Raw genomic sequence first — 22,650 nt, 5'->3', positions numbered from 1 at the left:
CCTCCTGGACGCCTCCCTAGTGAGGTGTTCTGGGCACGTCCCACCGGGAGGAGGCCCAGAGGAAGACCCAGGACACGCTGGAGGGACTATGTTTCTGGGCCTGGGAACGCCTTGGGATTCCCCCGGAGGAGCTGGCCCAAGTGGCTGGGGAGAGGGAAGTCTGGGTCTCCCTGCTTAGGCTGCTGCCCCCGCGACCCGACCCCGGATAAGCGGAAGACGATGGATGGATGGATGGATGGATGGATGGATGGAAAGTCGGCTGGATTGTTAAACTCAGTTAAAATTACAATTTTCTTAGCTGAGCAACTTTTCAGTCTTTAAAAGTAATTTTCTTTAAAGTTTAGCTTGTATTTGCCAGTCATTTGGCACTTAGTTGTTTAACACTTTATTTTATTATTCAAGTTGTTGTAAGTGAAAGTTCATTAACTCATTTAGACTTAGGACTTATTACTGCAATTCCAATATGTTGCATCAGATATTTTATAAATGGGTTAAATACCCATTTAAACCAAAATTAAAATACCAGTAGTTGAGCTAGATGGTGATCTGAACCAGTTGTATTATCTTGTATTTTATTGATAATAATTACTAATTAACAAATTTGTCATACAGATAATCTTTTACATTTTGTTCTTTACATTTGTGTATTTTAAGAAGCAAATACATTGTCAAATAAACTCTTTATTTTAATTGAGTATGTGAGGGAAAATATTATTTCTTAACAGATTATTTACTTGGTTACATAAACAAACAATAATCTCCAGAGTCTAAAATAAAAAAGGCTTTTTAAATTAAATAGATTTGCCTTGTAGCACAAACGGATTAAGACTGGATGAAAATCTAAATCTGTGTTTAGGCCTGCAGCCAAGCTCTTCAACAGCAGATTCTCAGATCTCTCTGACTTCCATTTAAATTTTAAATTTGATCATTGTTTTGAAATAAATATTTAGCAGAACAATACGGTTTAACGCAATCATAATTTTTAACATGTGTAGTTAATTTACAAAAAAGCACCTGATGATTTGTTGAGCTTATAAATCTATTTTGACACATTTTATCTGTCTGTTTGTTCAGTCTCTCCTCTTTGCTCATGTCATTTTGATGATACTTTGAATAAAGTTAAGAGACAATAACAGATTCTCCTACTATACAAAAATTTGATAGGGAAAGAAAAATAAAATTCCTTGAACTGCAACCTTTTGTCATCTCTAAAATACTTTGCTCAATGTTCAGCCTTTTCATTTAAACTGATGATTTAGTTGATGTGTAAAAACCTTGATACAAAGCTTTTACACACGTGACGTATAACCTAAATAAATGTGGCAGTTTGAATGTATTACGTCCTTGACGTCTCTGCAGCTGACTTGCTGTTTCCTGCCCTGGTTCTCCCCCTTTAAGCTGTCGAGTTGATTATTTACCCTTATCTGGCATCACAGGATGCCAGGGCATTCACTGGTCCATGCTGGAGCTAAACTTATCTTTGCATTTGTTTTTGTCATCTAAATACTATTATTTTACAAGTGGAACAAAAATTCTTTTTTAAAAAAGACTTTCTTCTTTTCTCTTAAACATGCATTTCTTCTTTCTTGCTGCATCTTGCCTGCCAGTTGCATGTCAGAGTTTTACAAAAAAGATGTTGCGTGATCTGTTAGTGCTCTGAATATGCGTTGGGGATTACTCCAAACTGTTCCCACACATGTATTTTAGCTCAGTATCTGTAAAACTGACTGAGTTTTAGTTATTGTTGTGTTAGGTGTGGCAGCCATCTTGAATTATGTTGACTTCAAACATTAATCTGATGTAGGAAATTCATAGAGGTGGCCATTGTCCCCCTCGGCCCTTTGCAAGAAAGCCACTATACAGTCCTCAGTTAAGTTATTCAATTTATGTGTTCTAAGTTCCTGATGGCAAATATTTGGCACTTATCTTCTAGTTTTCAACCAGTGGTATACCAGGACTCTGTTTATTTTTCTAACTACCAACATCTGTAGGCAGTGTTAAAATCATCAGTTCCTATAAGATTGTTATTGGTTCCTCTGAACTTCCAAGAGTCCAGTTCCTAATGTGTCCATCTGCTGAACACTTTAAAAATCTGCAGCCACATTGGAAGCATATTTCCAGCAGTCGCACACAAGTTACAAATACATTCCTCAGATGGAAATTATTATCTTTCAAAGCATGATCAGTCAATTTTCTCAAAGAAAAAGGCTTTTGAATTCTGCTATGTGGCCTCGTGACTTTTTTAAAAAAAATAAGCAATTCTACTCCAAATCACCCAGCAGTATTCATCTGTGTATTTTTTTGTGCCATAAAACTTTCAGATTTGCTTTTTCTAACCATTTCAAAGACTGGCCTTGTCATTTGTCAGGGGAAAAATGAATCACAAAGTCACTAATTCTGTCAAGAGCTCACCTGAAATTTTCATTTCTCTCTCCTCAATATGAAGGTAATCATCAGTCTAAGAAAGCAGCCTTCTCTATACAAAGCAAGCTTTTACCCTTAGTCATGGCCATCAAAAACTCAATATGTGCTTTCAACATTTTTCTCTGAAGCAACATCGGAAGAAGCTGTAGGAAAACTTTGTATCATCTAGCTTTGTTTGTGTATGCAGGGAGTGTGGTATTCTGTAGCAAAGGCCCAGGGTCAAAATGGCATACATATGTTACATCAGAAAGAATGTAACTCATTTTAGTGTGCTTTTGTTTTGAATGGTCTGTGCAACACGATTAAGTTTTGCCACTCAGTCACCCTCTGGGGTTCAGTAGGAAACCTGACAGGTGTTGTGAGCTGCAGATCTAGGGTGATAGATTGACTTGTTCTTCACAAAGCCAGCTCAGTAATGTTGAAAACTTACTGGTGTTCTTTATGTTTTTATCACTCAGTAGCAGCAGGCATAACTAAATGAGCCCATCTGTACACGTCGGTTCCACTTTACCTCAGCCTCTCAGATCAACTCACATTTGTAGACACAAAGTTAGAATCTTCTGATTGTCGCAGCTTCAGCGATGTTCACCAGGAATCATATCTGGAATTGTTAAAAAAGCAGCAATTCAATCAATTATACAACTGAGGATTTTAAAGGATTTCTCTTGCTCACGCTGTATTTTCATACTTGGAAAAAGTTTCAGTTTTAGGGAAACAAAAGAAAGTTAAACACAGCAAGAAAATTATTTTACTAAAGCATAAATTTACTGGTTTAGCAAAATGCTCAAATTCAAAGCAGTGTTTGTACATTAGTCTAATGGATAAAGTAGTACTTTTTGCTTTTATTTTTATTTTTTGCTTGCACATCCTAATAATATTTACTGTAAAAGTTGGTGGTGGGTAAGAGTCGGGAATAGTTCATTAGTCTTCTTTTATTTTATTTTTTATTGTCTTATTTATTTGTATATTCCTGAACCTTTAATGTGTAGAGCACATTACTAAAATCCTGTTGTTTTTAAAATTTGCTTATCAATAAGCTTGACTTTGACTTTTTATTGTCAGTGCATCCATAAGCTCATTTCAAACCCAATTCTGAGTATAGAATCTCTCAGACCCCTCAGATCACTACAGTATTAAACAGTCTTCTGTCTAAGAAGATTTAGTTATCATAAATAAACAAATAGCAAAGTCAAAATGCTGATTCCAGTGACATAAGATTCTGTGTTACACATTAGAGCTGTCTTACATGTTGTAACAGCTTTACTCAGTGTTTCTACAATTCTGATTTAGTCCCATTGTTGAGTTTGGGAATGACTGTGTTAGTATACCTTTGACGTGAGATGATTATGTTCTATTGTGGTTTCAAGGGGTGCAACAAGTTCTGGTTTTCAACAGTTGAATGCAGATGTGAATCCTTTGGAATAAAAGTTGAAATGAACTTTGTAATTAGGTTCACTTTTTTCAAGTTAGGTGGAAACTTTAACATCACTTCACTAGTCTCCTGTAAGCAGCGGCAACTACCACTGACTGTTTTTCTTCTTTTTCCTCTGGTTGAAAACATGTCCACAACCACTGTGGCTCTTGTCATTTTTCCCCTTTAATGTCATAAAAGCCAATATATTTCCAAACACTGGCTTTCAGTGCAGAAGGTGCAGGAGGTCCATGTCTTGGTTAGCCATTTCCATCTCATATCTTTGTTGTGTGTACACCATAAACAGTCCAGGTGCTGCACTTTCAGACTACAGAACTCTGCATTACTTAGCATACTGTTATTAATGTTAAACGGTAATCATTTCTTGATATTTAAAAATGTATTCAGTATCAGTCATGTTTGTGTCACAAAGCAGCAAAAAATAGGTCATAACCTCCACCCCTACTGGTGAGCATACAGCAAATGGCTGGGGTCTTCGATTGTGCAGCATTCAATGACACATAATTTTAAAAAATGCACACAAGAAAGGACATGTCCTAAATATCTAGATATAGCAGGATTGTCACAACAATAAAATTGCAGTGCTAACAAAATCACATATTAAAGTCTCTATATACTAGATATAACATGCTATGTCCTCTCAAAGTATTGTTTCACAGCGTTATCGTTGGTGTCTTTGTCAGCTCTCTCATCTTTCTTTCCTTCTCATCACAGATCAACTAAAACTCACCCAGGACCTGTAGTTCATCTGAGTGACAGCCCAAAGGATGAAGGCAAGGTGAGTAGGCAGATAAAAGAAGTGCTCGGCAACATCCCTAGGTTTACTTTTAGTTGCACAAACTCTAGGAAGGAGCTTCTTTCTCCCTCTGCTGTGCTCTTGGTTAAACTTCTATTAACTTCAAACTCTCTGTAGTATATCTCTTTTCGCAGCTTTCATGTTTTCTGTCTCCCCCCTCCTTTTAAATTATGCACACATAAATAGAGATGTGAGGGACCTGTAGCTCTTTTCATTTGAAAAGAGTTTTTTTTTTCAAGGGTCAAACCTAATCAAGTTGGAGAGAGAAGAGGCAGGTGGAGGAACTGTGAAAGGAAGCTTGCTGCATATTGATTTTCCGAATTATTTTGCAGCCCTGGGATGAAAGCCGACCTGGCTCAAAAGAAAAATGACACATACTGTAGGTTCACAGCTGCTTTTGCAAACTGCAGAAACACTGCAATTACACTGCAGTTTTACAGAAAATACTATTTATGTTGCTTAACTTGATGCGCCAGATGGTTTGGTACTCAGAACCATCTGGAACGTCTTCACTGGGAACTGCTTGGGAAAAAGCAGACACTTCCAAGAAAACACTTGGCAGGTGATTGGATTAAGCAAGAAACACATCTTTCTCTACCAAGAAAAACCTTCATTGCTGTGTTTTTTTCCCTTCCCTTCCAATGAAAACAAACAGCTCTGATCTAAATGATGCATTAGCAACTTTGACACTTACCTCTATAGAAGCCAGGTTCAGTCATCTCAGCCCACCTGAAGCTACAGTATGGCTGTACTCTGGCAACATGTTGTTTTCTTCATAATCCATCTGCTTTGCAAGATAAACGAACAACAAAAACACCTTTTAATTACCCGCAGCTGAAAGGCAAAGGTAGATGATGATGTTTTTGCCAGTGTTTGTGTGTTTGTTATCAACATATCACATGAACCACCAGACAGATTTTAATGAAACGCTCAGAGGAATCATTGGATGAACATTATAACTGATTAACTTTTGCAGTCAACACACTCCAAGATGGCTACCACAGCTAATCAACCTTAGCCAACACAAAATGGCTATAACTTAAGTAATGTTACAAAACTTGAGCTAAAATGATTGTTGTCATATGTGGTGTGGTAGTAGCTGAGAGCCGTATCGTCACATACTCTGAGTGCTAACGAACTACGTGAGATTTTACCTTAAAATGTTGACATGAAAGATGATGGGTGGTATGCATTCCTTGAAGAAGTGCTAGTTCTATCCTAACAGATTTTAAAAGTGTATTTAGGTGAGTTGTCTGCATTTTTAACAAGTGGCCCATAAATTCTGGATTCTCTAAAACAGATAGATTAAAAAAGACAAACGTCGACTTTATTTAATGACAAACTATTTTCTTTTCATTTTGCAAATTCCATGGCTGCTGAACATGATTTTTCTGCCTGTAATGACTTTTCATCTGTTGAAAGCTCTGCCGAAGTAGAAAGATTACCTTGATGTTTGTGTGTTTGTATGTGAGTGTGTGTGTTTTGTTATTGTTTTGAGTTTTTAAAGGTTTCGAGTTTTTCATTCTGTCTTTCAATATTTTATAGTATTCAGTTTTTCTGTCCCTCAGTCGTCTTCTCCCACATTTTTTGTTTTAATGAAGTTTGCTGATGCTGTTTATTTGTACCTGGGCCTTTATTGTAATTGTTCTTCTGCTGTAATATTTTTGTCACCACCTTTATTATTTGTAGATATATATATATATAAATATATATATATGCTAATATACAATTTGGGATATTAACAAGATTTCTAGGCAGTTTTTCTAGGCAACTCATAATTTAGCCTTTTGTTTTTTACTTGTTCCAGCAATTTACCGGCTCTGTCTGCCTACCAGACTGCCTTCCTGTTTTTGACAGGCATCTATTAATAAACAGTTTGTGTCTGTGTTAAGCACCTGTCATCTAACACAATGTTGGAACTGTAAAACTAAAACTAAAAAAAAAAAAGGCTATTTGCCAAATAAATAAGATCATAACAGTTTTTAGTCAGTTTTTACATCATAAAACAGATCTGTTTTCAAATGTCACCTAAATCTGCAAATACACGGTGTATTTATTTCCCATGTAATGGCATTACTTCTTCATTCAACTTAACTCTTGGTGTTTCTAATGCAAACCTTAAAGCTTTGCATTAGAAACACCATAAGTAAGGATTTATTTTTGTAAGGAGACTTTTTTTATCCTCTGTTTCACCTGCCCATCTTCAGACTTGAGATGTCACACATTGTCTCCTCTCAGCAGGAAATCTATTTCCTCACACTTCCTGTGCTCCTCCCAGCAGTACTGGTCTCTCTGTTCTCATCTGTGATCAGATTGCATCAACTCTTATCTCCCATTCTTTAGTTGTGTAATCCTATCTGTACGTGTGAAGTAAGCTAAGGTACTGCTTTTCTGAAATATATATATATATATATATATAAGAGAAGAAGAGGAGAACACATTCATGTAACTCTACATGAAAGATATTTACTTATTATTACTATTTGATGGTGTAGTGTGTAGTCCCAAATATCTGTGGAAATTAAATTATACACTTCCAGCCAGAAATATTGGCCCTCCCTAACTGTAGTTCAGAATTTGCACGATCTTATGAAAAATTGTATACAATAAGTTTTGTACAATCTGATCTTTGACTAAATGTGGAACCGATACAGCACAAAATTCTATAAAGTGGTATCTCACTTTACATCTCCCAGGCTCTACATCTGTAATTATTTTGTTTGAAAAATCATAAACTGAGATATAATGTGTGCATATGGTCGATTGTATACACAAACCCAAAATCTCTTATCCCATTATCTCTTTGATTTACAAAGATTTACAAGACAGTTTACTGTGAAAACATGAGACAGCATTCAAAAGGACTCCTCTACTTTAACAAATACAGTTATGTTCAATGCACAGGAGCTGTCACTGTAAGTTGCCTTCTTAAATCATAATGACTTTATTCTTCATTCTTTTGTCTCTGCAGTTGCTTATAGGGTTTGAAGGTGGGACCATTGTACAGTGGGACCTTCGGGCCAAAAAAGCAGACTTCAGAATCTACTATGATGAGGTGAGCTCCTCTTGCTCCCTAAAGGACACTGCAACCTTAAGTATTCTCATGTAAAAAGTTTATTTTTTTTATTTATTTTTTTTTTTAAAGAGCTTTTAGCTTGAAAGTTATTTTCATGGAATTGTTCACTTAGATCTGTTGGCACTACATGATTATTTATTTACTGTTAAGCCACAAAGTATTTTTTTTTCTTCAAAGTACAGTGTTACTTAACTGGAGAACCCAGAAATGTTATTGCCATTGGAGTTTTCTTTTGACAGCTTGGACTGCTCTGTTGGCTGGAACAGGTGAAGACTAACACATCTGTTGCCATTCACCCAGAAAGTGATGGGGCTTAAAACCAGTTCTTTAGTGCCCAGTTGTCTCAGATTGTTTGCCCTATTAGTGTTGTGTGTTTATTATAACCAGAGAAATTCAGATGACCAGAGGGTAGTCATTTAACACTTTCTGATAAAAAGCAGAAAGCTGTTTCCATTTAGAAAAAAAATGCAAAAAGATGTGCTCACTAACATTAAAAAATAAACTTTTATTTAATTTGTATAAATTGCAAATTCTTACACTATATTTTTTGCTGTTGTCAAATTTTCAGAAATGATTAAGATAAACTTTGTTTTTATCAAGACTTTTTAACCACATGGACAACTGTAAAATTATGTTTTTTTTTTTAAAGAACCAGTGTTTTGTTAACTGATGGAGATGGGGTATTTCAGACATTTCATTCAAAAATACTTTTTATTCCAGTAATTGATAGCTGGGTGCATACAAAGCAATAATTTGCACTCCCAAAATTTTGTTTAATTAATATTTTTTTATATCTAACGTGGCCTCACACTTTGATTTTCCTTGCACATCATCATGTTTTGGCTCTTATCTTCTACTTCAGCTGCCAGCTCTTATCCCCTACCTCATTAGTTCATCATCACTGTAGCAGAAAACCTCTGCCTCACAACTACTTAGCTGAAAACACAAACAACACTCAACAACCTAAGGGTGGACCACTGAAATAATGATAATGGTGCAACTTGCACTATTTTCATTAACTTAGAAATGCCACGATACAGACTTTTCAGTTGCATCTGATATGTAACAAATCATTTGTTTTCTTAAGAGCTGTACCTGATTTGAAATAACTGGATGCAAAGGAAACCAACTTGTAGCCTTTCCATAGATTTTTCTAGCACATTACAACAGTTTTAGTGTCATAAAAATGTGTTACAGATTATGTTTACATTGATTGTAATTAAAAGAAAGCTGTAATAAACTATTTCTGTGCTATTAACTCATTGTTTAGTAAATGTAAAACATATTTTACTTCTTATTCCCAAAACTCTCACATTGACATGAAAATAAGAAACATTCCTATAGAACAATATAAAGTCATTTAGACATAAAAAAGGGTTTTCATTGCTCTCATGACATTCCTCAAGGAGCTGACTTTTGTAACTTTGGCATAAATAGATTTTGAAAGAGCTTTCAAAAAAGCATATTGAAGCATTTACGTTGCCTTGGGATTTTAGGGTTCTGTCTGTTTTCCAAAAGGTTTTGAGCTATTGAGCTTAAAGTCTTAAATAGCAGGTTTGTGAAATGTGTCTTTTTTATGTGTGACATGTCAGAAATTCTGCAAGTTCTAACTGCATCATCAAGTGCTAGTCAATATGACTGAATTCATTTTTGTTGTTTTTTTGTCTGTTTTTGGTCAGATTAGTTGTTTGAAATTGTTGAAAGAAACTACATGAAAGAAGTAAATACAATGTAGTGTTTTAGGAACTAAAACTTTGTTTTTATCTTTTAATGATGTGAGAAATGAATTTAAGCCGGAAATGGCAAATATTAAAAATAACTTCAAAAAAGTAAATAACTGTTTAAGGACAAAACAGCAATTTATATAAGTATCATTATTATTATTAATAATAATAAAAGTAGAAGTATAGAAGTGCTGTAAAAACAATTTAAAAAAACATCTGAGTTTTGTGTTCTTCCTGGACTTTGCTGTCTCAGTTGCTTGAATATTTAAGTTCCTCTGGTAGCAGTCTGATCTGCATCAGGACTCTTTGTTCCATGTACTGGTTGCTGCTGAAATGAATGATAAATACGTATGAAAACACCTAAATTGTCTGAAACTCAACTCTATGACATGTAAACTGTCTCCTGCCTTTGTGTCTTTGGTACAGGCCATCCACTCAGCCAGCTGGCACCATGAAGGGAAACAGTTCATGTGTAGTCACTCAGATGGAAGCTTGACGTTATGGAATCTCAGAAATACTACCAAGCCATTCCAGATCACCTTCCCTCATGGTGAGATATGGACCAAAACCAACAGCATTGTGTAAATTGGCTGTTATTTGGAATTGCGAACAGGACTGAAGCATTGCTGTAGATTAGGTGAACAGAAAATACAGAGAAAACTACAATTAACATCTTTAAACTAGAACTATCTAGTGCAAGTGTTTACATTGTAAACCTTTCAAACTATTTAATTTTCTGTAAACTTGAAAATCTTTTTAAAAACCACTAAATTTGTTCACTGTCAGCTGATAAGTATAAATGTGTCAGATTATATTTTTATGGTGTTTTATAACATCTGTGCTGTAATTTCAAACATGACCACATTAAAAATGATAATCCAGTATGCCAACAGTGTGTTGATCAAACCAGTTCAATTTGAGTATATGTTAAAGAATAATCAGGTCAGTCTCTTTCAAAACTAAAACTTCCAGATTTCTTTTTTTTCACATTAAGACTAAATGACAAAAATAAAAAAAGAGAATTATGACCTTCAGCACAAAGTCAATTGAATTATTTCCATTGTATACACAAATGATTTCTTCAGAGGAGTGTATAACATGTAAAAGTCTTCTTCAGCTGTATCCTCTTTCGTTTTTTGTTTTTTTTTTCTCCTCTGGTTTTGTTTGCTTCCTGCCCGGGCATCATGACCTTGTCAGATTAGTGCTCCTGCATTGTGAGCTGGGAAATCAAGAACACCGAGGCAGAAAGAAAAATACATGAAAGGCAGGGAACCTGACAGACAGCATAAGAACATCTTTAAACTAAAGTGTACTGTTTAAATGCTATACATTTGTGGGAGATGCTCTTGACAATGCTTTTAATTCACACACACAATGATAATAGTAACCAAAGATGTCACGACACACTAGGAGCCTTAAATATGAGCCTACAAAAAATGTATACAGCCCTCATAAAGTATAATTTGTTACTACTGACATAGGTGCCAGTGTATAGAGAAAATACTTTATTTAAGGATGGAGACAAAAGAGGCTGTAGTAGTAAAAATTACAAAAATAAAATAAAATAAAAAACTATAAGAAGAAACAAACCAGTTCCAAACTAGACTCTCTGGAGTCTACAGACCTGTAAGCCAGTCTTAGCCTGGAGGCAAGCAGGCTTGCAAGTCCTTTCTGAGGGTGGCCCGAAGGCTGGGATGACAAGCAAAGGCTCTCTGGAGCCCCAACAATGAGGCCATGAGAGCAGACAAGGTAGCTTCACCTGTCTTAGGCCCCCCTGTTTTCTCATCCTGGCTGGAAATCGTTTGGCAAACCCCTTCTTTGACAGGCAGGGTCTTTTTTGGTGGTTAAATAGGTAAGTGAGCCGAAAGGCAGACAGGTCACATGAAGCAGAAGACCCTCCCTAGAGGTCAGCAAGAAGAGGTCAATGACAAAAGAAAAAGTAAAGACCCAAACATAGGTCAGCTTAGAAGCAGAGCAGATATCATAGGATGCTAGCAGGCCCTGGACCAAAGTCAGCTGGTTCCCCATCTGCTCCAGACAATACCCCAGCTGGACCAAAACATCAGCTGGCTCCATGACAGCCATGACATCAGCACGCTGTATAACTGCAAAAGGCAGGGAGTCTACAGACACCAGAAAATAATATTAAGAATACAGGATTTCTGCTGACTCAGAGTCAAAGACTGGAACAGAAACTGGGATGGCAGATTCCTGGATACGAGCAAAACCAGTTGGGGGAATCGACAGACTTCAAGGCAAGCTGGTCATCTGCAGTCCAGAAGGCAGGTAGTTCCTCTGCAGACCTCAGAACTTGAATTAGCAAGACTTCTGCATAGCCAGCACTTTGTGATTGAAGTGAGCCTGCAGACTCTAGCAAGAACCATGTGGATACAGACTTAACAGGTTTGGTAGCAATGCAGAGCATAGCATCACATGGTCTGGCATAACATGATCTAGCCTAATGTGCTCTGGCATGTTCTGGTTTTGCTTCTGGCATTGCTAACCCACGCGTTGCTATTTCTGGCATTGCTAGCTCAGACTTTTTAACCCTTGGTAAGAATAGAAGAAAAGCTGTGACTGGGAGTGTAGCAAATATACTGAGACAGGTGGTGGGGTCCAAATGATTACAGGAGGAGAGGTAATACATACAAGCCATTGAGGAAATGCTGCAGTGAAAACCAGCAGGGATCCCAAAGGGCGAGGCTGCAGAAGGGCAGGAGCTTATCGCCTGCAGCTTTGCTTTTTTTTTCTTTTTTTTTTTTATGGCAGACCTCCTGAGGGTTGGCTTTGGGACCAGCTCAAGCTGAGGACTAGCAGACTGTGGGTTCACTGACAGGGAACTGGCAAGCAGAAAGCTGGCAGACTGGGAGGCTGGAACGTTCATCTTAGTGCCATCAGGGTGCATACGAGCCTTAGTAAAAAGAAATTTATCCATATAGTATCACTGAAGATGCTGAAAAGAGATTCTACTGTGGCTGATTTGATATTTGGAAAAATAAATGTAAATTTGCAAGTCTCAAGTGTTGATATTGGACAGATTTTGGACATGATTTTGCAGTTAAAACAGAAAAGTCACCACATGGCATCAAATACAATCTCTGACAGTTACTGACCCTGATGGGCTTGAATGTAAACATTAGAAAAGAAAAAGAAAAAGTAAATAAATGATCCTCAAACAGTCCTAAATATGGTATATAATGTGCACCATTACAAGTTGCCAATATGAAAACAAAATCATTAAGATTTGTAAGTTTCTGTTGGATGAATGGTTTTGAAGTCATTTGATGTGATGATATAAGATTCTTAAATCTGAAATTTATTTAAAGTTATGACTAAATGTACTAACAATCTCCTCTTTCAATGTTGTAGAATAAGATTTAATTATGTCCTACTAAGTTAAATGTATTTATTAATGAAATCATGTTTCCAAACATAGTTGGCAAGATTGTTTCTCACACAAAACATATCTCAAACACACACATAAAAACATTATTTACCACCTACAACTTTGTATGTTATAAAAAAGAGTGATTTTCAATTAAAATCTGTCTAGGTCTGCTTTCTTCGCAAAGGTACAGTAAATAGATATTTAAAATCTCTTTAGACACTCAGCTTATTACTTATTTTTCATAAAACAATGTACACTTTTTTGTGCTTTAACAAACACAATAATATTTATGATGTAAAATCATAATAAATAATATTAAATCCAATAGTTTTGATGAAATACAACATGTTCATGATTTTTTTTTGTTTTTTGTTTGTTTTAGCAGCTTGAGATGAGCTCAATTTAAAACCAAGGAAATTAAAACACTGAGAAGCTAACACTGAGTTAGAATCAGGGTTACTGGTTATAAATGAAGGTTAAAGAAAGCTCCACCGTAACCTCTCACTGCAGCAGACACCACATACAGCATTTTCCATTATATTCACAGAATTAGTTGTAAATGTTACTGTAATATAAAGCAGACTAGACCAGCAGGGTTTTCACTATATATTTAATTTCTAGTTCAGTTTGAAATTTGCTATTATTTTCAAATGCTATATTTCATGCTGTAATAACAGGGTGGGTTGATGCCTCATCGTTTAGAGATTCTATTTCTTTCATTTGTTCACAAAGTGTTTAGCTTCTGTTCAAAGTTTTCTGCCCGTGAAATAAATCCCAGTGCCCCTCACTGCCTTCTAGTTGAGGTAATTCCTCTTTGTGTAAGCTACAAAATCACTTCATTCTGAGAGGCAAAAGAAAAATAACTTCCTTTAATGCAAAGACTGTAGTAATGGGCCGCCATTTCAGAAAGACAAATGGAAATGTTGTGCATTGTGAGAAGAGAAACAGTGAAGTGGGAAATGGAAACAAAAATAGTTATTTATTTTGTATTTTGAGTTTTTGTACTGAAACTATCTTATGATCACTATAATGACAAAATGGGCTACTCATTCAACATTACGTTCACAGCTGTGGAGGACATGATTGTGAGCGTGAAATGATGCATAAAGCAGCTATTGAGTATTGCTCAATAAAATGAATTGCTTGAAACAGGGATTATATATGGAGCACAACAAAATATCTTCATGTGTATTTATCAAGCACACTGACAAAACTGGTGGAAGGGAAACCTTCCCTTTGAATTCTCTCAGAATGGGGTAACAGTACATTTCAGAAACTTTCACCAAAATATAATCACTATGCCAAAAAAGAGATTATTATTTTATTTATTTTTTGCTATTTTCTACAACTCAGGAAAGATTCAGAAGGATGGGAGGAAGGAGTCATGTAAACCCATTCTCAAAGTTGAATACAAGACCTCAAGAAACAGGTGTGTGCTTTCAAACACACTTTCCAAAAGCCTGATTTCAGTAACTATGAAATGTCCTGATTGCACATATTTTCTGTCATTCATTTCTTCTGAAGTAACATTTAAGCTTTGAGATGAAAGTCAGCTGAATTCATTCAGTTATTTAAATCATTTTTTCTTATCCACATTCTCATTGCTTTAGAAGTGAGCTTTATTTAATTTTCACACTTTCATTTTATTTTTTTATTCATTCACTCATTTAAACCATTCTTCTTTTTTTAAAGGGAAATTTTAAGCAGATGATCAGGCAATGAAATCCTTCAATTTTTCAATTAGTTTATTTCATCTTTTAATTATTTCAGTTATTATTTATTTTGCGTGTCAGTTTGAGCTGCTTGGACTAACACAAACTAAAGTAAAGCCTCTCTGAGTGTCTATTCTCCATCTCCAGCAGTGAGCCTTTTGTTATCTTCTCTGGTGGCCTTTCATACGACAAGGCAGGACGACGGCCAGCATTGACCATCATGCATGGCAAAGCTATGACCGTTCTAGAGATGGACTATCCTATTGTAGAGTTCATGGCGCTCTGTGAGACTCCTTATAATAATGGTGAGTAAATATAACTTAAAAACCATATGTTACAAGTTTAAGTGTTTCAGCTCAGAGGTTTCTGTGGGTTTAAAACAGTACCAAAAAATTTGGTGTATGTCCAAATTTTGCAAAACTTAACAAAGGATCTTCATAAAACCACTGTTCAACGTACGTGACCCACTCTAAACCAAACATCTATATCTCTATAATCTTTTGATTTTACTACACTATTTTCATACAGCTTCACTTATTGAACTGTAGTTCTCAAATACTTTGTATTTAAATGTATATTTTTTTCTGGATATCATAAGTTGTGTCAATAAGTATTTAGATTTAAGTCTGTTTGATTAAATTGTAAGTATGACTGATTGTCTGAACTTGTGTTTTGCAGAGGTTCAGGAGCCGTATGCAGTGGTAGTGCTGTTGGAGAAGGACTTAATTGTAGTGGATCTGACACAGAGCACGTATGTTGTTTTTTTTTTTTTACATATTGTACATAATCACATTTTTAAACAGCTGCTACTTGATGAGAAAGATGTGACAACACAAACTGAGTGGCTGTCCACATGGAAATGATTGTTGTGAACATGCAAAGATTTTTTTTTTAAACTGGGTTTTGTGAAAACGTTTTCCTGAGTGAAAATCTTGAATTGCCATCCTTGCATTTTTGTGTTGACAGCCAAATTGCAACTTATTGAACATTTTCATATCATAGTCCTCTAATCTAACCTCCAATGTGAGGGCACCCTCTTCTTTTTTGTGTGTTTATATTTCGCACCCAATGTGTAAGCTTTAAGTGCATGCTCCACGTATTCTTTTCTGTTTTTGATCAACTTTTGTGACAGTTTTACAATGCCTCATACAGGCCTGGTGTGGTTACTACAGTCTTTTGAGGTATTTTTGGTGTTCCCATCTGGATGAAGACATTTATAGCAATGCCAAAGAAAAAATGTTTGGGAAAACTGTGTTTCTGTGTAGACAAGGCCTGAAAGAAATAATGTCATCACACGTCTTATTTCTAAACATAAAATATTGCATATAGCATTCACTTATAAATAAAGTTTTGTCACATTATACTTTTAAAAAATGGTGTAAAAAGCAAATGACTGACTTGAATTTGAACATTAGTACACACTCAAAAATATATACTTTATACTGTATCTAAAAAATGTTTGAGTCAGAAGAAATGCCAAATAAGAAAGCATGCTGTTTATAACTTAGTAGTCTTGATGTATTAGACATAACTCAGAAGACTATAAACTTTGATCCCTATCAGCCAAATCCATCAGCTTTTACATTAGGTTGCTTTCAGATACTTTATAAAATTGCACTTTTTGTAGAACCTGCATTACAACTTAGAAGGTTTCTAAGATGTAAATAAAGATTAAGATTGTCATTAATATGACCTCAGATGTTATTCAAACAGACAAGACTTTGCTCTCAGGGCAAAAACATTATCACCTCAGTTAACTTGTGACTGATAAATGTGAAGATGAAGGCAGCTGATGAGAATTTTTAACAGATTAACACCTAAGCCAAGGGAGTACATTTGAATAGTAGCACAACACGTAGGGATAAATTAGCTTGCTTAGTAAATTAGGTTCTATAATTATGCCCGTTAGATATAAATGTCTCTTGGTAGCTGTGGTTGGAACATACTAACATTGTATTACACATTCTCAGCTCATTGATCAGTGCTTGTTGTCTTTTAGCACAACTTGAATAAGTCACCTACTTCAGTGAATAAAGCTTACATTGTAGATGCTTTAGCACATCTAAATAGTTTACAGACATTTTATTGCATAAACAAGAGTTTTAACATTGTTTTACCTAAAAAATATTTTTTAGATGATGTTGTTGAAGCAAAATATTCTAAGAATTTATTTTGAAAATAAAGAAATAAAATTAAAGTAGCTAGAAAACCCTCTTGAATTTTATGTAATTTACTGAAGTTGTTTTGTTATACCTTTCCTAATTCAGTTGTTTAAATTCATTGAAGACATTTTCATTTGTTTTGCTATAACAATGAAACCTATATCATAAGTTATTTTTGTGTTTTGCAGCTTCCCTGTGTTTGAGAACCCTTACTCCATGGACATCCACGAGTCTCCAGTTACCTGCACAGCTTATTTTGCAGATTGTCCACCAGACATTATACCCATTCTCTACTCTATAGGCGCAAAACACAAGAAGACAGGCTACAGTCATAAGGTGGAAAAGGGGTTTTAAGGAGAAAAGTCTATTGTTGATTCTGATATATTTAATTTTCATCCATTTAGTCTTGTTCGATAACAAACTCTTATATTTTCAAGTACAAGGATAAAATGTTAAATAAAAAAAATCAAGTAATAATAATTAAATGTATTTATGATCCCAGTGCATCCCCACCATATTCTCTTCATGGATAGTAAAAATGGGTAAAATAGAGCTTATATAATGGTGACCCTGAGCTTTAGAATAATCTGTGTCTGATCTGCCAAGGACACTAACTTAGACTGTAAGCTCAATTTTAATCATAAATAAAACAAGTGGATTCAGACTTCCAAAACAGTTTCTGCTCAAACTTGAGGAAATGTGATGGTTTATGATTGTTATACATCATTTTTATCAGCTTCTTTTTGCTTTGGGAACTTAAAATGTTCAACTCTGTGAGTTTTTGAATACAAGTAAGCAGGGGCACATTGAGACACAAATAAATAATGGGAACTAAATATTTAATTTTTCCTTACTCTTCAATAAGGAGTGGCCAATTGCTGGAGGAACATGGACATTAGGCTCCCACACCTACCCAGAGATCATCATCACAGGGTGAGTCGAAAAAAAACATCAGAAAAATGTTGGAGTAAACACTTACTTTCAGAAAAAAAAGATCTTGTGATTGGTAACCCACATTGAGTTGCATCTATATGTAAATACATTTTTCTCTAGGACATGAAAAGATGTCTAGGATACATCATGATAATTTTGCAAAAGCTATCCACAGTGCTTTAATGTTACTGGCAAAGATCTTAACTTGTTAAATTTGCACACAGGGGGGTGTCTTCTTTCTGGTAAAACTCACAATCAATGTCAGCCGAGCTGCGTCTTTGATACTGATATGGTGATATTTTCTGCATAGTGCACAGTGTGAAAAGGCTTAAAATCTCAGATCATAGAAACTTCATTGCCTCAGAATAAAGCAGCCATTCAATGGGATTTTCAGCTTTCAGAACAGAAAGAATATGTTTGCTGCTGATTCAAACAGTATAATGTTTAAAAATGGTAATAAATTCAGAGATGATTATTAATAAACGAGTTAAAAAAAACTTTGATGACAGCTGCTATTTTTAGGCAGTAATTTATGTCACATAAGCATATACAGTAGCAAGGTTTAAAGATGCACATTTTGTTGTTAATGGCTCTGTCTGCTCCTAATCCTTTCATTCAGACATGCTGACGGATCAATAAAATTTTGGGATGCATCTGCATGTAAGTCGTCTCTTTAAACGTTTTTCCCTTCTTGAGCAATTCTGAAATAATGTGTTTTGTTCATCTCAGGTTATTGTTGGCCATATAGCAATCCAATAAACAATATTCTTTTATGAGTTTCACAATGAGTCACTTCCATCCTGCCTCTGGCTTGAAGAAAGCACCACATAGAAAATTAATAGCAGTCACACAGTATGATATGCTTTGCAATCCATTAGACATATTACCTATAGTAATGTCACAGATACAAATGGATTTATCATTCAAAGCATATAAAACTGTGGTTTTATTAAACTTGTAAGCTTTTGGTTTCTTTGTGTTTGAATATGACTGACATGACATTTTCTCTAAATTTGTCTCAAAAGTCACACTGCAGATGTTATACAAGCTGAAGACCTCCAAAGTCTTTGAGAAGCCAAAGCCTGGAGAGGGTCGGGCTGCGGACTTGGTGGAAGAAGACCCATTTGCTGTTCAGATGGTCAGCTGGTGCCCTCAGAGTCGGATCTTCTGTGTGGTCGGCATATCAGCTCACATCATCCTGTATCGCTTCAGCAAATATGATGCCAACACTCAGATAGTGGTACATAAACTGAGAGTGAATTTAATCACAAAAATGATAACAGCATTTGTCTAAGCATTGTTCTATTGTAGCTAATATAATAAGTTCTCTAGATTCATCCATATTTCTATACCTGTGTCATCCCCAGGCACTAGAAGTGCGCCTGCAATGTGATGCTGAGGATGTCATCACTCCGTCAGAGAATGAAAATAATCCCTGCTTCTCAGAGCCAGGCTCACACTCACCCCAACCACACCACCAGTACCCAGTGAGCCCAGGCAGCAGAACGCCGGAGGGGGCCAAAGACAGCGTCCCCTGCCTCAAGTAAGATCTTAGCACACACATTGTACATACCCAGCAGCAGACAGCAACAAACATTGCATTTTTCAGTTCTTCGTGAATCTTGAAGTGAGTAAGAAAATATTTTATAAAGTACCTTGTTCAAACAAACAGTAAGTTATGAAGCACCTACTGCATTTGTGTAGCCAGAGCTTCTACAGAGGTATAACCCATAGTAATGGATCTAAACACTTTGATTTAAGCATGAGCCAGTATATTTATATTACGCTAGTATGGTGTAGGGCAGCACAGGAGAACTTTTTAAGACGTAAAGAGATCAGTGAAACAACTGAGAGCCTCCATGTTTTGGTGGGTAAAGATGAGTAGATTTTGTGTGAGGTCTCTTTATCTTCATGCACTGTATGGCTACACAATCTTCCAATATATATAAATATATCTGTTTCAGGGTGAAAGACCGAGTGGTCCGAGTTCCTCCTGGCTACCAGTCAGACCTGGTCATCCAGCTGCTGTGGGTTGATGGAGAACCACCCCAACAGATCACCAGCCTAGATATCAATTCTGCATATGGCCTGTAAGTCTGCAGATGCATTCTATCTGTTTTTCTGGTCTACGTGTCCATTTGTGTGACTTAATTATTTCTGAGTTCAAAGTGGGATTGCTGACAGTAGGCAAGCATATTGATAAATGTATTAACTATTTCCATATATTTGACTGTTGCCAAATATTTGGCTATAAAAATAACATCAACAAAACAGACTGGGTAAATGCAGGGATTGGGTGCTACACTAAGATTGCAGATTGTGTTTACCTTTAACCATATGAAGCATTACTTAGATTGTTCATCTTTGGCTAGAACAAAGCAGTCACATATTGGTATCAAACTTCAGAGAGAAAGGAGAGTTTAACCATGGCTTAATCCAGAAAACACAGTCACTCACAGCTGTGCATACAATTTTGTTTATTCATAGTTCTTCCCATCTGTCTGTGAGTGTCTGTGTTTCATTGGGCTGTATTTTAATTCATGTAAGCAGAGTTTTATGTATTAGGGGTATATGAGGTTGTATAAGGTTGCAGGTCAATAAATAAGCATTACCTGGAGCAGCTTGCACTTTTTCCACAGTCAGGAACTGTTAGCTGAGCAATATTTAGCAAGCTTTAATTTTGCAGAAGACTCTTTTGACATTACAAAACTTATAGATCAGGGAATATTTGAAAATGTGATGCTTGAGATGCATTTAACCCTCCATGGGAAAAGTTAGTATTGTTGCTGTTTTTGGCTGACCACATGATTTAAGGTTTTTATTAATTAGACAGATGTTTTTCTGAAATTTTCCATGACCGTGGCTAACACTGAATAAAGTATATGCATGTTTGTTGTGTGTATTATAGAAGTAACAACACTTTTCTATTATTTTTCTTGGCTTTAAGCCTACTTGATGGTTTTGAAAACTTCATTGGCAGAATTCAATAAAATCACAGGTTGATTTAAAAAGCTCTCCTGTGAGTCAAGGTTTGAAATTCTCATTTACATATCTTATCTATATCTCCACAGTTGGAATAAAGCTGCAGAAATTGATTTATTTTCTTGTCTTTAGCTGGCTTTTTCACTAATGTGTGATCTCTGACTTAGACACATACAAAGGAAAAAAATATATTCTCTGCATCAATAATATTTATTTAAGCAGTGGTGGTTCTTATATAATAGTCAACAGACCTATTATATTGCAAAACCATACATTCATTACTCATATCTTATTTTTTTTAATTACTGAAGTTCTTTAAAAAAATATATAAAATATAAAATATATATAATTAAAGCATGAGTGTCTGGGTTTGTCTGAGTCTGGCAAAGACAAACGTTAATGCCACCATTTGCTGCATAAAGTATTGCACTTTAAGAAGTAAACAAGATCTTCATCTTAAAGAAACATAATAATTCACTGCATCTTTCTGTTAGGAATAACTTGGTGCAAGCAAATGCTAATGATAATGTTTCCATGACAATGCTTGTTTTCACATTTTAAAACTGAGTCGAAAAATGGAAATTGTTTGGCATTGCTGTTATGCCTTAAATGACCACCATAAAACTATCAATACATGGTAATATGCTTGTTTTAGACATTAAATGCTGCCATTTTTTGGTCCTTTTTACTGTTTGCTGTTGATCAAATGTTTCCTAATAAAATACAGAGGAAACAGGCTAAAAAGCACTGTTGCCTTGCATTTGTTAGTTTCCTGTTTGTTTGAACATTTTTTTCCAAACTTATCTTTATTATCTTGATTGATTCACTCTTGCTAAAAATGCATAAACTTGGCAACACCCTGGATGCTGTTATCACAAGCTGAAACATTTGCCCGCAGTAATCTGAGTCAGACATCTGAACGAATTCTGCAGAGCAGTGATGCACAGGATGTGGACAGAAATGAGTGACACTTATATGTTCCCATACATCTTATTTGAAATTCCATTGTTTTTAATAATACTGATAGCAAAATCTTCTAGAACCACCAACTCATATTTCAATTGCCTCTTCCTTTTTTCATTTCACTTGATCAGTTATGCCAGAGGCTTCAGAGGTTTACAGGTGGCAATGGATTTTGTGGGAAATCTGCCATTAATATTGAAATCACAGCAGCACAAGCAGCGTGATAGAGAGACAAGCTTTTGTTGTCAGTAATTGCATCCAAATGTCACTGTTAACTTCACAGTCTTTGATAGGGCTTCACGTTGCACCTTTAATGTCAGTGGCAATAGCCTTGTGAAATAAGCTAAAGCTGCCTGTAATATGATCATATATTTGTGTCTGTTCTCCCATATTGTGTTTGTTTGCATTTAGCTTGGCGTTTGGGAACTGCAACGGTCTAGCAGTGGTGGACTACTTGCAAAAAACGGTCATATTGTGCATGTCGACACTGGATTTGTATGGAGCCACCGACCCCTACCAGCGCCTTACCCGTTCCCCTCGTAGGAACAGACAGTCCACCTCAGGTAGCACACACACAAACCCCTCCAGGAATCTGCACACAGGTGCACTTACTGCACCTAACTCCTCCACACAATAAGATGTCAATTATTCACTTATCACAGTCAGAATCCTTTACTGTCCTGTCTTCCTCTGTCCTCTAATTTTCTATTCTCTCTGTTTAGTTTCCTTTTTTAAACCTCAATCTCTTCCCAATATGTTCTTATCTTAAAGGTTAAAAAGATCCATCATCCTGATTTGATATATTTTAAATGACTAATTTGAAATTAGTTGGGTAAATAGTTTATTTTTCTTTTCATTATTTGTCATGCCACCAGTGATGTGTCTAAATTTGATCAGTACTGGTGTAGTGATGGACTCTGAGCTGAACCTTCAGAGCCACATTAAGACAGTCACAAAGTCGGCCTTCTATCACCTGAAGAACATCTCCAGGATTAGAGGACTTATGTCTCAGCACGATCTAGAGAAACTCATCCATGCGTTTGTCTTTAGCCGCATTG

At 35.8% G+C, this 22,650-nt stretch overlaps 1 protein-coding gene across 16 annotated transcripts in view; it reads left to right on the top strand.

Moving 5' to 3' along the window:
* Positions 1-22,650, top strand: part of stxbp5l (syntaxin binding protein 5-like) — a 130,307-nt gene that overhangs the window by 72,445 nt on the left and 35,212 nt on the right. For 11 of the 16 annotated variants that reach the window (XM_017420694.2, XM_037976141.1, XM_037976140.1 and 8 more), the window contains exons 6-18: positions 4,571-4,634; positions 7,624-7,707; positions 9,879-10,002; positions 14,194-14,269; positions 14,700-14,857; positions 15,231-15,303; positions 16,903-17,050; positions 17,580-17,647; positions 18,267-18,307; positions 18,673-18,887; positions 19,015-19,190; positions 19,612-19,737; positions 22,004-22,155. In XM_017420694.2, the coding sequence (XP_017276183.1) occupies positions 4,571-4,634; positions 7,624-7,707; positions 9,879-10,002; positions 14,194-14,269; positions 14,700-14,857; positions 15,231-15,303; positions 16,903-17,050; positions 17,580-17,647; positions 18,267-18,307; positions 18,673-18,887; positions 19,015-19,190; positions 19,612-19,737; positions 22,004-22,155 (1,505 nt within the window). The remainder of the gene's footprint in view (positions 1-4,570; positions 4,635-7,623; positions 7,708-9,878; positions 10,003-14,193; positions 14,270-14,699; positions 14,858-15,230; positions 15,304-16,902; positions 17,051-17,579; positions 17,648-18,266; positions 18,308-18,672; positions 18,888-19,014; positions 19,191-19,611; positions 19,738-22,003; positions 22,156-22,650) is intronic. The other 5 variants (XM_017420695.2, XM_017420692.2, XM_017420699.2 and 2 more) reach the window with 1 other exon arrangement.

This window comes from Kryptolebias marmoratus, linkage group LG6 (genome assembly GCF_001649575.2).
Source record: "Kryptolebias marmoratus isolate JLee-2015 linkage group LG6, ASM164957v2, whole genome shotgun sequence".
Taxonomy (NCBI): domain Eukaryota; kingdom Metazoa; phylum Chordata; class Actinopteri; order Cyprinodontiformes; family Rivulidae; genus Kryptolebias; species Kryptolebias marmoratus.
This window is presented reverse-complemented; position numbering and strand designations above follow the sequence as displayed.